At 53.0% G+C, this 16,650-nt stretch overlaps 1 protein-coding gene across 2 annotated transcripts in view; it reads right to left on the bottom strand.

Annotated features, from left to right (window-relative positions):
* Nucleotides 1-16,650, bottom strand: part of NTN1 (netrin 1) — a 192,320-nt gene that overhangs the window by 17,662 nt on the left and 158,008 nt on the right. For both annotated transcript variants that reach the window (XM_036837372.1, XM_036837373.1), the window contains one exon: nt 527-601. In XM_036837372.1, the coding sequence (XP_036693267.1) occupies nt 527-601 (75 nt within the window). The remainder of the gene's footprint in view (nt 1-526; nt 602-16,650) is intronic.

Here is a 16,650-nt window from a genome sequence, read left to right as displayed (position 1 = left end):
TTTTAAATGCAGATTCTCAACCCGGCTCCACCTTGTGGAGTCAACCCTTGGAAGGAGCTGGCTTCTGGAATCGGCATTTCAAACACACCATGGAAGCTCCCTCCCTTTCTCCAATGCCCCAGGACCTCTCTTTGAGCTACAGAGCCTCAGGCTGAACGCCCATGAGTACGGATGAGGGCACTGAAGACCAGAGAGGTAAAGTGACAGGTCTGCGGCCACACAGCCCCTCAGGGGCAGAGTGAAGCCTGGGAATCCCAGGCATGTCAGGCCCCACTGGCCGGGATTCCTCCCTGCAGGGCCAGGGGGGGAACCCTGCCCACACACCTGTGACCCCTCACACCACCCGCCGCCAAGGGGGAAGAACTGGGAAACTCCTGGGCGTGGGACCCATCCCACGCGGCTCCCGTCCGCTCCCAGGGACTCTGTGACCAACACCCACGCCAGGCCACCTGCACCCCAACCCTAGCCCCTCGCCGGTCACGTGGTGCCTCCCCTCCCCCTCCCCAGACAAGGGGCTCTCACTCACCATAGTCCTTCTTGCAGTATTTTTTCATGTTAATCTTCAGCTTCCCTTTGGAGGCCTTGCAGTACGAATCACAGTCTGCAGGGGAGGGGAGAGCACAGACAAAACCTAATTAGGCAGGCGAAGAATAGGCTCCCAGCCCGGGTGGGAGGCCACCTCCCTAAATACCCAGAGGCCTGTGATACCCAAGGGGCCAGGCCGTGCGGGCGGCCATTCAGGGCGTCCTGGCCTTCTCGAGAGGCGCTGGGACAAAGGGGCCCCGCCTGACCACCCCCGCCGGCCCCCCGGCCTCCGTGAGGGACTCTGGGGGCTCCCGTATTGTGCCACCCAGGGCTTTGGAGCGCCACACAAATTCCCCCCGTTCTTAAGATGCACCCGGAGCCTGATTAAAGCCAATAGAGGCCTCATTGTCACCCCGCACCCCGGGTCTGTGTCAGGCGCTGGCTTCCATGGCGAGCAGCCTCTGGTTGGGGTCAGGCCCCAACAAAAGAGGTCACGGAGGAAATTAGCAGCCCATGAAGCATTAGAAAACCCCTTTGGTGTCCACTCTACTGGAGTGTGCAAATAAAATGCCCCACGAAGAAGAGTTCAGTTCTAATGGGCCCTACTGCTGAGAGGCAGGGCCGCCGGGCCCGCGTCTGCCGGGTATCAGTTCGGGGACGTCCCAGCGCGAGCCGGGCAGGATGTGTGACGCCCTGGGGCCTGCCTCCCCTGGGGGTGGCCTCTGTCGGCCTAGCAGATGCAAACCTCCAACGCCGGTCCCCCCCGGCCCCCTCCCTGCCAGCTCTTCCTTCCCTTCAGATAAGGTGATGCAATTCCTTTGTCAGATCTGTGTTCACACGTCAGCTTTTGGCGTGATGGCCAGCCAACTACAGAGGCCCAATAAATCACTCCAGCCCGCCCTGCACCACCACTCAACATGCTGGCTCTCACTGAATTCTCACAACCGTTCTTTGATCTGCGGGCATTATTCCCATTCTGCAGACTAGGAAACGGAGGCCGCCTGCCCAGGGCATCCCAGACAGCTAGCAAGTGGTGAGGCTGGGCCTTGCACTCGAGTCTGAGATGCCAAGATCACTGTACTCGTGGTTATGCTACGCTGAGTCTCAGTAAACACCGACGGGTTCTCCCTCGATAAGAATGAGGCATTCAGCTCAGAGCTGGGGATGCACAACTCCTGGCATTCCAGCAACTCCCAGACTGCCGGCGGGGAGGACCAGCCAGGCCAGCCCCGGGGCTGCAGAGGGCCCAGCCTGTTCTAGGAGTAGTGACGGTGCAAACAGGCTGGGTGTGTGTCCTGGCAAGGGGACTAGAGAGGAGGAGGGAAACACACACACACACAGGTGACTGCTCCAGGAGCAGGTGCCAGCCCCTCATCCTGCAAAGGGGAAAACCAAGGCCAGGGTGGGGGTGAGGAGTGATCTGTGTGGGAGCACAGGACAAGGCCAGGGCAGGAGGCCACCCGTCCCCCCAAACCATCACTTAGATCTGCAGGGAACATTCAGAGATCACCCCAGCGTCAGCCTCTGGCCCACGGGAGGTGGCTGCCTCCTTCAAGGTCCTAATGAAAGCTGAAACAGCTCCATCCTGTTGCCCTGCGAGCCGCAGGCCTGGCCCCCGAGCCAGCTTCCTGGGGCACCCCACTAGGAGCCAGTCTCCGGAAGTGGGGAAAAACAGCCCCCCTTCCTGCCCCCAGGGGTCAGAGTCCTTGGACCTCCCCCCCACCCCCGACCAGGATGCCCTGCCCGGGGGCACCGGAGTCCACAGTGCCAGCCCCTCCTGCCAGCTGGGTGGCTCACTGGAGTCAGGACCTCATGGAAGGCAGGGGCTGGGGCCTGCAGGGAGAGCGGCCTGTATTCCACTGGGGCCAAGCCCGAGAGGGCGAGACACGAGGTGACAGTGAGTGGAGTGGCCCAAACCCACGGGCAGTGGCACTGCCCCCCACTCCCCTGCCCCGCATGGCACTGCACTTCACTGCTGGGAACGGCCACTCTCGGCCACATCTCTGCCACCCCAGGGGCAGATGGCGCTCACGGCAAAGCCACTACTGGGGCTGAACCCAGGCCGTACCTAAGTCCTGGCGTCCCCCAGCGAGCTGGCGGGAATCCCTGCCTGCTGTCTTCCACTCGGGAAAGAACTGGAATGCCAGCGGTGCCGGTGACGTCACTGCAGGGACAGCCTTGAACGCACTCTCATCGCTTTCTCATTATTTTTCTTTCTGGCCCCCGTCAGAACTTGCATTCCGGTCAATCACCTGCCCTGTCTCCTCTGCGGGGTGGAGACTCAGCCCTGGAGACAGCCCCTAACAGCACGTCAGCTCCCCCGAGCCTCCAGGCAGCCCTGTGAGGAAGGCACCGTGATTCCCATCCTCAGACAGGACAGCAGAGCTGAGAAAGGTGCCAGGGTGCCAGGCCCCAGTGCACTGCAGGCTGGAGGGGAGGCGGCCCCGGGAGGACCTGGCCCTGCCCCTCCAGCCCTCCCTTCCCTCTCCATCACTCTCTCCTAGCAGCACCCCCAGCTCTTCTTTTCAGAGCCAAGTATCCACCTGGGCCAGAAACCATCCTCCAATGCGTGGCATCCATCACTGCCTAGTTAGAGCCAGCTCCAGACCCCAAGTGACAAATCACAGTAGCCCCTCCATAACGAGAGCCACTCACAGGGCACTAAAGAGGCATGTGGCACTGCTCTCAACCCTGCCCGTGCTCCTAACGGCCCGGTGCCCAACCCAGGCTTCTGGAATGACCCAGAAGCTTTAGGACAACACTGATGCCTGGGTTCCACCCCCAAGACATTCTGATTTCATTGGTTTAGGGGGCAGCCTGCGTGTGCAGATCTTTAAAGTTCCCCAGGTGAGTCTCATGTGCAACCAGGGTTAGAACCACTGTCTGAACCGACTGCAGTCGTAGGAGGTGGAGACAGTCTCTGCACCCAAGACCTGTGTGGAGGACCCAGGCTGGCAGAGGAAAGGCTCAGAGGGGTGGGTGCTGACTCAAACTGGCGTCACCGGGCAACCCCAGGCCGCTCGCCCTTACGGGAAATGGTGCCAGCCTCAACACGTGCAGATTTACAGCTGTATTTGGTTTGTTGTTGTGGTTGTTTATTTTTATGTGGGTCTTAGGTCTTTCCTTCCTGTCAGCCAGCAGTTCTCATCAGGTCAGTGTGCTTGTTGTAAACTGTCCCCTCTCTCTTCCAATTTGCTGATTCTGATTTAGCTGTGAGCTAGGAAAACAGAAAGACTAAGGTTTATTGGAACTGTATGTAAAGCATGGGTCAACAGGCCTGGAATGAGAGACTGAACTGCTCTCCTTTGGGTACAGTGAATAACCTTCAGAGCACGGACACCATGGCAGCTCTCTGGCTGCGTGCGGACTCTTTGGGTGTATTCCAGAGAACTGAGGTCACTGGACAAGAGGTCCCTGGATAAGGAAAGTGTTCCTGCATTTTCTTCTTTCATCAAATACACACACAGCTACAGAGACTGCCTCAAGATGGACCAAACGCAGCTTTAAAATGCATCTTTGACTCCTTCAAAATGGCATCTACTTGCAGCTACCCACGTTTCCTCTCCTTGTTTTGTTCCAAAATAGCTACACAGACAATGAAGAAAAAAAAAATGCGAATTCACACTAATGCCAAAAACTAAACTGACAGATGACCCAACGCTGGAATCTGGGAGCAATCTCTATTAATTAAAGGCAGATGGTGGTAGAACAAGCAAAACCTGTCCAGGTTTTACCTCAGGACAGAGCTCTTTGTCTGATGAACAGAAAAATCCTGGAAAAAAAGGGAAGATGACAGGGAGACAACAACCGGACAACGAATGGGCAGGAAGTGGGTGGGGGCCCCATGGTGGAGCCGGATCCGGAGAAGGGAGGCTTAAGGAAGGGGATGGATAGACGGGAAGGACTGTGTTTGCAGTGGGTACGTGAACTCACGTTTTTATCTAAATGACTGATGCAGAGAACGAGAAAGTCAGGCAGTGGAGACAGAAGGACACCACCTCCACAGAGCAGAAGCGAATTGAGGAAAAAGGCTGGGAGGGATTAGGAATTGGAGAGGGAGCTGGATGCATTCCCTTGCCATCCAGCTTGGGGCTGGATGGGAATCCAGCTGTCACGCCAGGCCAGGGATCTGCAAATCTTTTTGCAAAGTCCCAAACAATAAATATTTTAGGCTTTGCAGGCCATACGGTCTCTGTCACAACTATTCAAACTGTCGCCGTAGCTCGAAAACAGCCGTAGACGATATGAAACTGAATGGGTGTGTCAGACTAAAAAAAAATTCTAAAAAGACACAGCCTCTATGAAGTAGGAGAGAAAAAGCCATATGGGAAAACGAGGCCAAGCTGAAAAGGCCACGTGATGATACAAAAAGGGTGACACACGAAAGAAAGAAGAGCTGGGAAAACCCAAACCTAAAAGCCTAGGAGCACAATTAAAATCGACTTTGGAAGCAATCAAGAGAGAGAATACTGTAGAAAACAGATTCAGAAACATGGAGAGTAAATTGGAGAGATTCTCACAAAATTTAGAGGAAAAGGATAAAGACGTGGAAATTGTGAAAGAGAAAATGATAGGGATAGAAGAGGGAAAGTGGAGAGATGGCACATAATTGGGAGAAAACTGCAGCAGAGACCAAAGATAGGATCCCTGAGCTGAAGGCCAACCTACGTATGAAGGAAAGGATGAACTGAATTTTTGGAAAAAATCAAGGAAAAAAGACCAACACACCCACGTACATCTTCGCAAAACATATGAAATACCAGGATGAGGAAAAAATAGATACAGATTTAAAATCAACAAGCAGCTGGCCAGATGACAATGGAGCAATGTCTATAGGTTGTGAGGAGAGAAAACTTTGAGATCCAAGATTTTTATACCTAGCTAGACTGTCTTCTATGTATGAAGGTCACAATAAACCAAAGACATTCTCTAGTGTGCAAGGTTTCAACCACGTATCCTTTTTGAGAGGAACACTGGAGAATGTTTTCCAACCAACTGTGAAATGGATCAAAAATAAGAATGTAAGAGGGGAAAGTCATGGAATGAACACACTGGTGATGAGCACGGAAACAAGCGAACATAGAGGTTTCCAATTTGGTTCTAAGAGTGAAGGCAAAGATCAAAATAATTTTAAAATGTTTGAAAGGGAGCATCAGACAATGTATAGGTATGTATAAATAAGTATACAAATTTAATCTGCAACTTTAGATGATACTAACAAAAACTGAGAATGAGGCGGGGAATACAACTTTTTGTCTTAAGTAAGTAGAACACAAAAGATGCTATTTCATGCTTGACTCTGATAAATGAGAGCTATTAGATCAAACAGTGCTTTTGAAAAACCCAAAGATAACCACAAAACACCAGAGAAGAGAAGAAATAGGGTATAGGCAACTGTGATAAATTCAAATCACAGAAGAGCCACTATCTCAAAGCAAAACAATGAATGTAAATGGATTCAACACCTCTATTGAAAAACTGATTTTAAAATATTAAATGACTGTTTAAGAGAGACAACGAAATAAAGCAAGTTTTTAAAAGCTTACAACTTTTAAAGAAGTTGTAAGTTTGTCACTAGGTGACAAAGAAGTTCAAAAGTAATAAAAAATTTGTGTGGAATAACATCTTATTGAAACACATTATGCAAAAACTGTGAGAAAGACAAAAAGGAACAGACAGAAACACATAACTAGTAAAAGAATGCTAAATTAATTCCAAGGAGCTAAAGTTACACAGGCCACATTTCCTGACCACAATGTAATAAATATTATTTATTATTAAACAAAAAAGAATGAAAATAAATGAAGTGCATTCAATTCTAGAATTTAGAAAATAAGGAAAATAAAACCCAAAGAAAGCAGGAGGAAAGAATTAATAACAACAGGAGTAGAAATTAATAAAGTAGGATACTGAAAAAAACTCAAAAGTTATAAATACATCCAAGAATTGATTCTCAGTAAAGCCCCCAAACCAACAAACTCTCACACACACACACACACACACACACACACACACACACACACACACACAGAGACAAAACACTGTCATGTCTAACTATGAATGAAAGAGAGAAAACAGACCCATTAGGAACTAATGAGAAAGGGGTGTAACCACAATCTAAAGAAGATTTTATAAATTACAAGGCTATTGTATACAGCTTTAGACTGAAATCTTGGACATCTGAATGAAATGCATTCCTTCTTAGGGAAACATAAGGGACCAAAGTGAACTAAAGAGATATCAAATCTGAATAGATCAAGAATCTTAAGAAATCTCTGGATCCAGATGGTTTCAGAGGCTGGCTCCATGTAAACACTGAAAGGATGTTTCATGCTATTTGATCTGGTCAGAAAACAGAAAAAGAAGGAACACTAATAGGATGAACCACATAAAAGTGCCTAAAATCGATCATACTTCAACTTTAAAAGGAAAAAGCGGTTTCATAGGGTTTGATCTTAAATAAGTGCTGGCATGAGCTTAGACACACACACACCCTGTGGACCAGCTGGTCAGCCTCACTGACTCATCGGATCCGATATTTTATGCCCCGAAGGTCCCCATCCTCCCTGGACCCAGGGCCCCCGCAGCAGAGGAAGGGGCGGGCAGGAAGCTGCCGCTGTTCTCTCAGGAGACCCTGGGGGGCTGGAATTGAGGGTGCAGGTAACACCAGAAGACCTGCTGGGGCCCCTGCACCAGGGGCACCCTCCATCTCACCCTCCTCCCCAGCGAGAGGGGAGCTGCCAGGGACGGACGCTGGCACCGCCTGGCAGCCCACCTGGATGTGCTCTGTCCCGGGGAGAGCACAGAGACCCAAGGCCGCCATCTGCGACTCGCAGCAGGCCCGTCCTGGCTAGCTGGCATCCGGGCTCCTCCTGGGAACAGCCAGCCCTCCCTTTATTCCCCCCACCTGCTCCCCTGACCAACCCGAAGCCAAGAGCCGAGAGGGCCCCCCCCCACCCCGCAGGCCCCATCCCAGTGGCCAAGCCCCTCCCTCCTCTTCCTCCACCTTGGGTAGCTTGCCCTCTGCTCTGCCTCCTGTGTCCCAGGTGCCAAAAATCCCGCTGGGCGGGCCTGCTCGCCCGATCGAGGCTCGGCACCGAGCATATGGCAGGCGGGGCCCAGCGTCCCCCGGTCGGAGCCAGGGGCGCTGCATCTGGTGCCTCCCCTGGAGCAGGGCGGGGAGCTGGCCAGGGTCTCACTCCCGGCAGCACCCCAGCCTCTCTGCTTCTGGGCTGTCGGCTCGGGAAGGTGGGGCAGTGGGAATAAAGAACGAGGGACACCCAGCCACTGAGGTCCTTCCCAGGGCAGAGACCTGGAGGCTGGGGGAGTTTCAGATTCCGCTGGCTGGGCACAGGGGAGGGGCTCCTGGAACCCCTCACCCCAACCCTGCCGGGTGAAGAGCTCAACGGGGTGGCGCCAGGAAGGACACCCAGCCGGCTCTGCCCATTTCGGCTGGGCCACCCTGCCCACCAGCAGGTGACAGATGACAGGTGAGGCCACTCTGCCCCGAGAGTCCCGGCTTTCCCTGACCCAGACCCACAAAGCCACTTGGAACTCCTCAGGCCAGAGACCAGCTTTCCACGTGCGTCACTTTCACACGCGGTGGGTCTCCGTGGGTTTCATGATGACCACGTTAAGGATGGAGGAGGCACACCCCGCTAAGCCAACCCTCACCTCTTGGTCCTAGACTGTAGGTGACTGACCCACTCCCCCTGCTGAGACACCTTCTTAGAACCCCCATCACAAGCACTTTGCCCAGGAGAGAGCCGGGGTCCACAGGCAGCTCCCGAGCGCCCACGCGTCTCTCCAGGCCTGTGCTGGTCTCACCCGCCCCATCACCTCCCAGCCCTCCTTGCCTCCACGGCATGATGTCCGTTCAGCTCTGGGCTCTGGGGCAGAAAGGCCAAGGTCACCCCAAATGAGGCAGCCCCAAGTAAGGACTGGCATGAGGTACCTTGTAAAGCTTTTGGGAGCAAAGCCAAAAGTGTTCGCAACATAGAGAGCAAAGGGTGGGTGTCTTTAATACATAAAGAACTCTTCTGAATCAATAAGACAAGCACCCTAACATTCAAAGAAGACAAACAGGCAATTCACAAAAGAGGGAAGAAAGCGGACATGGAGATGTAACAATGTTCAACCTCAAATAAGCAAAGAGATGCAACTTAAATCAACAGGAGGGACTTCCCTGGTGGTCCAGTGGCTAAGATCAGGGGACCGGGTTCGATCCCTGGTCAGGGAACTAGATCCCACGTGCCGCAACTAAAGATCCCGCGTACTGCAACTAAGACCCAGTGCAGCCAAATAAATAAATCAATCAATATTTTTTTAAAAAAATCAACAGGGGGCTTCCCTGGTGGTGCAGTGGTTAAGAACCTGCCTGGCAACGCAGGGGACACGGGTTCGAGCCCTGGTGCAGGAAGATCCTACATGCCGCGGAGCAACTAAGCCCGTGCACCACAACTACTGAGCCTGAACTCTAGAGCCCGCGCGCCGCAACTTCCGAAGCCGCCGTGCCTAGAGCCCGTGCTCTGCAACAAGAGAAGCCACCGCAATGAGAAGCCTACACACTGCAACCAAGAGTAGCCTCCGCTCGCCGCAACTAGAGAAAGCCCGCGTGCAGCAACGAAGACCCAATGCAGCCAAAAATAAAAATAAATAAAATTAAAAAATTTATTTTTAAAAAAATCAACAGGAATGTAGGACTTTTGCCTGGGGAAGTGGCAAAGCACACACACACACACTCAGACAATGCAGTTGGGGTGCAAATCAATACCAACTTTCCTGAGTGCAATTGGCTTCGAAGGTCAAAACCCTGGAGAACACACACCCTTGCTGGAGCACCCCGACTTCTAGGAATTTATCATCCCTTCATCCACTTAAAAGTTTTGCTACGAGATTTCCACGTGGCTGGCTCTGGGAGGTGTGGGTATACCCTGGGGCTCATGGAACAGTCAGGGTGGCTTTATAGCAGGAGGGGACATGTCAATGATACAAGTGTAACCACACTCACCAAAGAGTGACACTCACAGAATGAAGACAAAGGCCAGCATGCGTTGGTAGAGGATGGGGACGGGGGAGCAGGTGGAGACCTCCCTAGATGTGAAGGCCAGTCTGAGGAGGCGACCTTTAGGAGGAAGCTCTGTGACGCAGCCAGGGCAGGAACAAGCCGGGCAGGTGTGAGGAACCAACAGAAGAGGGGCCTGGAGCTGGGGGAGGGGAGGGACAGCCAGAGATGAGGGTTCATGGGGGTCCCTGGGTTCTTCTCAACCACGGCAGGGGTTTGAATTTTATTCTAGAAGAGTATACTGTGCACCGAAATGTGGGGTGGAGGAAGTGTGGCTGGTTTTTATGCTCTTGCTTTGTCTTGCCTGTATATTTAATTTTACTATAATGCGTATACCATTCTTGTATTAAAAGGAGAAAAACAGGGACTTCCCTGGCGGTCCAGTGGTTGAGACTCCGTGCTTCCACGGCAGGGGACGCGGGTTCGATCCCTGGTCGGGGAACTAAGATCCCGCATGCCGCATGGCACAGCAAAAAAAAAAAAAAGGAGAAAAACACTAAAAATATTCTGAGGCAAGTCTCTTCTTCCGTGAGGATGGGGATTGAATGGGGGGGACTCCCATAATGAGATGACATTCCTATTCAGTGAGGTGACATTTGTATTCCTAATCCATGGGGCTTCTACTCCTAGGAAGGGCTACATCTTCCTAGGAGATGGTGGTGTGTCTGTGTCTCTGTGTGTGTGTGTGTGTGTGTGTGTGCACGTGTATGTGTGTGTGTGCGTGCTTGTTTGTTTCCATCCTCTCCCAATTCCACAAACATTAATACCAAGGGACAAAGGAAGAGTGAGTGGTCAGCGAACTGTGTGTGTGGTGACGTGGCTAGGAGAGAGGGTGCTGCCCTCTCGAGGGTCCGGGAAAGCTCCCTGAGGAGGTAACACAGCGCTGAGACCTAAACAGTGCGAGGGAGGCAGGGCAAGAAGATCTGAGGGAAGAGGGTTCCCGGCGGGAAGAACAGCCTGTGCAAAGGCCCTGAGGCAGGATCGAGCCTGGCAGAGTCCAGGGCTGAACGCAGGCCGGGGAGCCTCGCACAGAGTTGAGGGCGGGGAGGAGCAGAGACGAAAACGCACACCAGCCAGATGGGCCAGGTGGGGCAGGATAAGGTTTGCAGTCTGTTTCAATGTAATGCAAAGCCACCCGAGGGTTCTAGCCAGGCCTGGGTCACCCCAGGGAAGCCCTGTCCTTTCTTTCTGCTCCTCCCCAGTGTGGCCACCTTCACTCAGAGCTTCCCACGCGGCTCACCTTGCCGTGCCAGCCGGGGCGGAGGCAAGCTCCTGCAGGACGGCATGCTGTCGCAGCCCACCAAGGGCCCCCTCCCCCCCCCCACTTTCTCCTAAAGAGCCCCCGCTGTGATAGCTCCACCACCATCAGGCCTGGGTCTGACAGATCTGCTGAGGCCTCCCCAGTATCCACCCTTCTTCTTCCCCAAGTAGCAAACCCCAGTGTTTTCTACTTCAAATCTTCTTCAAAGACTCCCCTGCAGCTCACACAGCCATGTCCCTCACTTCTTGCCCCGAGGGTGTGAGCAGAAGTCACCTGTGAAGGGCTCCAGGGAAAGCAGCTGTGTCCTGTAAAAAGGGATCCCATCACCCGCGCTCTGATCTGCGGCCCTTAACCATTCCGAGCCTCAGTTTCCCCATCAGTAACATGGGGTAGTGGTGCCGACAGCAACTGTCCTGCCCCTTCATAGGAGTCAGGAGGAAATAACCTTGGTGCGGTGAGACAGGTAAGGGATGCTGGGGGTGGTCTCTCAAGGAGATGACCTTTCAGCTGGAACCTGAAGGATAAGAAGGGGCTGCCAACAGGGTGTGCTGGGCTCCAGGCGGCCTCAGAGGCCCCGGCTCAGTGACCGCGAAGGGGGGGTGAATGACGGCGGGGCAGTGGGAAAGGTGGGGCCTCGTGAGGTGAGGAGGAGAGCTCAGACCTGAGGTGGAGAGACCCGGCTCTGGTCCTCGGCAGAATCTATAAAACTGACCGAGATCTGGGCGACGGAGCCCTGTCTCCCAACAGGAGCACGTCTGCCTCCAAGATCCCTTCTTGGGCTATGCTATGGACCCAGAGCTGGGCAGAGGGAGAAGGTATATCAGGCCCAAAGCTAGGACCTTGTTTTTGCCCGAGGTCCACAGTCTGGGGACATTTACTCCATTCCCTGTAACGTCTTCTCCTCCACGTGAGTGAAAGTGGGTAAACCCTATGAGGCGCAGAGGATCTGGAAAGAACGAGACCTAACCGCACAGAGACTGGAGAAGCAGAGGCTCTGCAGGGGCTACTCACAGGTTCAGCCACAATGCCTTGCCCTTGAGCACCGGTCCCCATGGCAAACTTACTTGGACCCCACTCCTGCGCCATCTCCCTGTGTGGCCTTCCTCTAGGCCCCCAAGCACAGCGGGGCACCCTCTACCCTCTCAGCACCCATGCCATGGTCCAGAATTATCCGTCTGCCCCCTCACCCGGTGGGGAATCGGACCTTGGTCCCAGCACCTGGCGCAGGATGGGTCAACACTGAACACCCAAGGAACACACTGGAACGTAAACTCTGGATCCCCCCATGGCCACAAACATAGTGTAAAACAAGCTGAATGCAGATGCCCTGTGAGATACCAAGACCGCTCAGACAGACCTACAAATCAGGCTCCCCAAACTAAAGACACAGCATCCCTCACGATTATTCTGGTGACACCCGGGAGAAAGCCTGGGTAAAGTGCTCAGGCATCTTTTCAATCTGCTAAGCTCTTTGACAACAAAGAGGGCATGATTTGGGCCGGAGAGGGTCTGAGTGGCACCAGAAATCAGGATGCCTCTGTCGGGACTCGCAGCTGACACCTGGAAGCAGCATCCCGACCTCTGGACGTGCGGGCTTTTCTAAGGGTCTTTGCCTGCTTGCGTTGGGGTGTGGAGTGTCCATGGGACAGAGTGCCTCCCCCTGGACCCTGGGATACAATCTGGTACACTGGTGGGAATGGCCTATCTCAGAACATGGATGGGAACACGGATGGGCTTCAGGGCTGTGGGATGGGGGAGCAGTTGGCAGGTAGGCTACAGAGGAACTCAAAACACTGGCTTCTCGACTCTTAAGCTGTGTGTCCTTGGGCTTGTGACTGCACGTCTCTGAACCTCAGATTCCTCATTTATTAAATGGGGTAAGAACGTGTAATCCTTTGACATTCTAGTGAGATGAAGCCTGACAAACTAAAAAATGTTAGCTGTCATTATTTTCCCTATAATTCAGGAGCCATGACGAGAAAACCAATCTCACTATATTCCTGGCATACCGATTTTAAAAAAAAATTTTTTTTTAATTTCTCACTCGATGTACTGCATGTACCAACTGATGGTTGGCTGTTCCCAAAAGCAAACTCATCTTTAGGGGATCTGGTTCCTTCTAGCACCTTGTCACAGCGCAGTTTTACATTTTTTCAGCGTTGTTTGTTTATTGTCTGCTTCCCTCCCCTGACGGCAAGGGCCACTGCCCTGTCCACTGCTCTCCCCAGGGCCCAGGACACTTACAAGCTCTCAATAAATATTTGTCAAATAAAAGGGGGACAAAGCTGCCCCCACCGTGTGGCAAAGTGACCCGAGGCCCCGACAATTCCCGTACCCTGCCCCCAGTCCAAGGGCGGAAGACCCCAGGCCTGCAAGGGAGCTTGCCCAGAGAGGCAAGTCTGTGTAAACAGCGGGAAAGCAAAGGCCTGAAGCAGGATTCAGAAGGGCGGAAAAAGAATTTTGGAAAATGCTGGGAAACACAGAAAGCCGCAGCTTGGCAAGAACGGCTCCTTGCCTGGGGAGGACAGCGGGAGCCGGCAAACCTTCCCTCTCCAGGGATGTTTGAAGGGCTTCGGTGTTTTGCTTGGACTTTAATAACAGAGATTCGAAATCTGCTGCCTTATTATGAAAATACATTTGCAGACTGAACATCCCGGGCCTGGGATTCTGAGGGCAGCCCTTGCTGGAAAAGCCAGGGGTTCTGAGCTGGGTGGAGAGGGCCCTGCGGGAAGGCGCAGCCCCGTGCCGCCAACGCCTTGCAAGCCGCTCCTCTTTCCATCCTGCCTGGAGCACCGGGACCCCCAAAGGGCACGAGCTGTGGAGCGGGGCGTGGAACAGGCAGGCTGGGCTGGGCGTTCATGAGGGGGACCCGCGAGCCGGGCTTTTTCCCCTCCCGCGGCCGGTGAAAGCGGTCGACCCACCCAAGCTCCCTCCCTGCCGGGCAGGGCTGCCTGCAGCCGGTTTGGGGGTGGGGTGGCCGGGCTGGGGAGGTCGGGGGACTGCACCGGCCACGTGAGGACAGCAGTTCCTCTTCCCCACTTGGAACAAGAGGGTGCCAGGAGTCCCCAGCACGCGCTTTCTTCTTGCTGAACAAGATGGATTGGAAAACAAATTGGCTCAAACAAAGCATGTAATTAGATTAAAGCCTCTTGCCCAGAGCCTTGGGGACCGCAAAAGCCCTCCCGACTGGGGGCGGGAGACCTCGGCCGGCTCAACCAGTGCCTGGCCATCCAGAATCTTCTCTTGACCCTCAGCTGCCCATCCTCTGTCCTTCCCAGCTGGGGTAAACTACGCTGAGGGAATTCATTCTGCCCTGGAGATGGTCCCAGGCCCTGCTCTGCCACCAGCTCCACAGGCCTTGGGGTCCCCCTCTCCCCTGCCTGCAGATCCCGCCTCAGCCTCAGAGGGCGGGTGTGTCCAATCCATGAGCTCCCACCGGAGCTCAGCATGAACGGCTGGGACGGTGATGTATACACCTGGGCAGCGCCAGCCAAAGCACTTTCCACCCACGACCCCGTTTGAGCTGCACAAGGACCGGTAAGGAGGCCGGGTAGGTAGCATTAGGACTGCCATTTCCATCACACACATGAGAAAACAGGACCACAATGTTCAGTGTCCCAGGTCATGGCCACTGGGGACACTTTCCCTAACACCAACTGCTCCTCACTCTAGGTCAGGGCCACCCAGAGGGGTCTTTGTCCCCAAAGCCATGGGCAACCTGATGACTGAGCAATTCCCCCTAACCTCCCCCCACCCCAATGCAGGGGATGCCCCTTCTCAAGGGACCATCCTCTCGGCTTCCTGTCCTCAGGCATGACCCCTGTGTAACTGCCCCCTCCCCCAGCCATCCTCCCATCACAGCCCTTCCCAAAGAGCCAGCTTCCATCACCATGCCCCTGTCCTTCCTCCCACCAGCCACGCCCTTAGGAAATGTGGCTGTGATCACAGGCTGCCAGAGAAAGGCAGGAGCAGGTAGACTGCAGTCAAGAAGCTGCTGCACAGGGAGATCAGCTCGGTGCTCTGTGACCGCCTAGAGGGGTGGGATGGGGAGGGTGGGAGGGAGGGAGACGCAAGAGGGAAGAGATATGGGAACATATGTATATGTATAACTGATTCACTTTGTTATAAAGCAGAAACTAACACACCATTGTAAAGCAATTATACTCCAATAAAGATGTTAAAAGAAAAAAAAATGATGAATTTCATGAAAACCAAGCAGGATATAGTGGGAAGAGAAATGCACAATGAGTCATGAGATACAGGTTTAAACTGAGGCTCTGGCCTTGACTGGAAGATGTACGTGAGAATGTCACTTAGAGCTCTTTGAGCTTCGGTATCCTTACCAATAAAATAACTAAAAAAAAAAAAAAAGGAAGAAGCTGCTTCACCCAAGGAGGAGAGTCCTCTTCCCAAAACTGTTTCTGACGTACTTCCCCACCAAAATAGCAGATGAGCTTCTGGCCCTTAGAAACGAATGACAGCCTGGGCAGAGAAGAGGAGGAAGAAAAAGAGGAAAGCTGCTATGACACTCTAGAGTCCTAGCTTGAAAGGCCTGATGAGGAGCAACTTGTCTCTAGAATAAAACATGATGGCTACCGGAGGAGATGCTGATTGGGAGCAAGTGTGGAGGCAGGAAAAGCAAACAGGCAGCACGCACGCTTCCAGTTTCCCTGTCAAAGCTCATGGCAGACATTACTAATCAACCTCAGCACCCAAGGGACCCAGAACTCAATCAGGTGCTTCTTGTGGCTCAGCAGGAAAACTGTCACACTCTTGCCATCATCCCTGGTTTACTCTGTCATTTGCCACCGACTGATAGACTGGACACAGGCCATGGAATCCACCTTCTGGGAGCTGAAAGGGGTCTTAAAAGGCGGTTCACCCTTGCACCTCCCTTTGCCATCCCACCGTCTGAATCAGCCCCACCACTGACCCTAGGGTTGGACAGGACATCCATCACCTGAGCCTCACCTGTTTCTGTGACTTCCCCCCGCCCCCAAGACGTCCTCAGTTCCACCGTCTGGAACAGCCCAGCACAAGCCTACCAACCACCTGTTTAACCAACAGATCAACCCTCAAGACTTTCGGGGAAAGTGCCCCTCCCTCCCAAGCTTCTTGGTTCCTTCAAACTCCAAGGACATGGCTTTCTGAACCCCCATGATGCTGGTCCCACTTCTCAACCTCTCTGTTCCTCAGCCGTCTGATGTGAGAACTGAAGAGGCACATCCAGTATCCTCTTTACTTCACGGACATCTATGCTGAGTGTGGAAATGCTTCCAGACTGTAAAACCCTACCTACCTGGAGGCCCCTTGCCTGTTTCTTTCAGTTCTCTGGGATACAGCTGAGAAGCAGAAAGGAAGAGGTTAGAAGCAGCCAAGTAACTATCACAAAGGAAATCCCTTTAGATCTTCATTCACAGCTTAATTATCTTTTATTTATAAACATTGATAATAAATGTCATTATCACCATTCCCAGAACATAGTACACTGGGACCTATATTTAGGTGGGGGGACCTTCTGGTGAGCCACCCATTGGCAGGAAGAAGGAATGGCTAGCAGAGAGCAAGGAAGAGGCAGAAAACTATGAAACTATGAAAAGCAGATGTAGAATACCTAAGGGCCATTTTGAATAGAGCCCAACAGTCCTAAAACGGCTGAAAAAGCTTGTTTACAGTATAATCCCTTTTTTGCAATGGTTGTATCATCCTGAGGAGTTAAATCACGTTCAATGTGCGTTGCTTAATATGGCAGGAAAGCTGGCAATACATTCGGGAAACATTTCCATCCAAAATGGTTAAA

The sequence above is a fragment of the Balaenoptera musculus genome, chromosome 20 (assembly GCF_009873245.2).
Source record: "Balaenoptera musculus isolate JJ_BM4_2016_0621 chromosome 20, mBalMus1.pri.v3, whole genome shotgun sequence".
Lineage (NCBI taxonomy): Eukaryota > Metazoa > Chordata > Mammalia > Artiodactyla > Balaenopteridae > Balaenoptera > Balaenoptera musculus.
The sequence above is the reverse complement of the archived record's forward strand: the minus strand, read 5'-3'. Positions and strand labels throughout refer to the sequence as shown.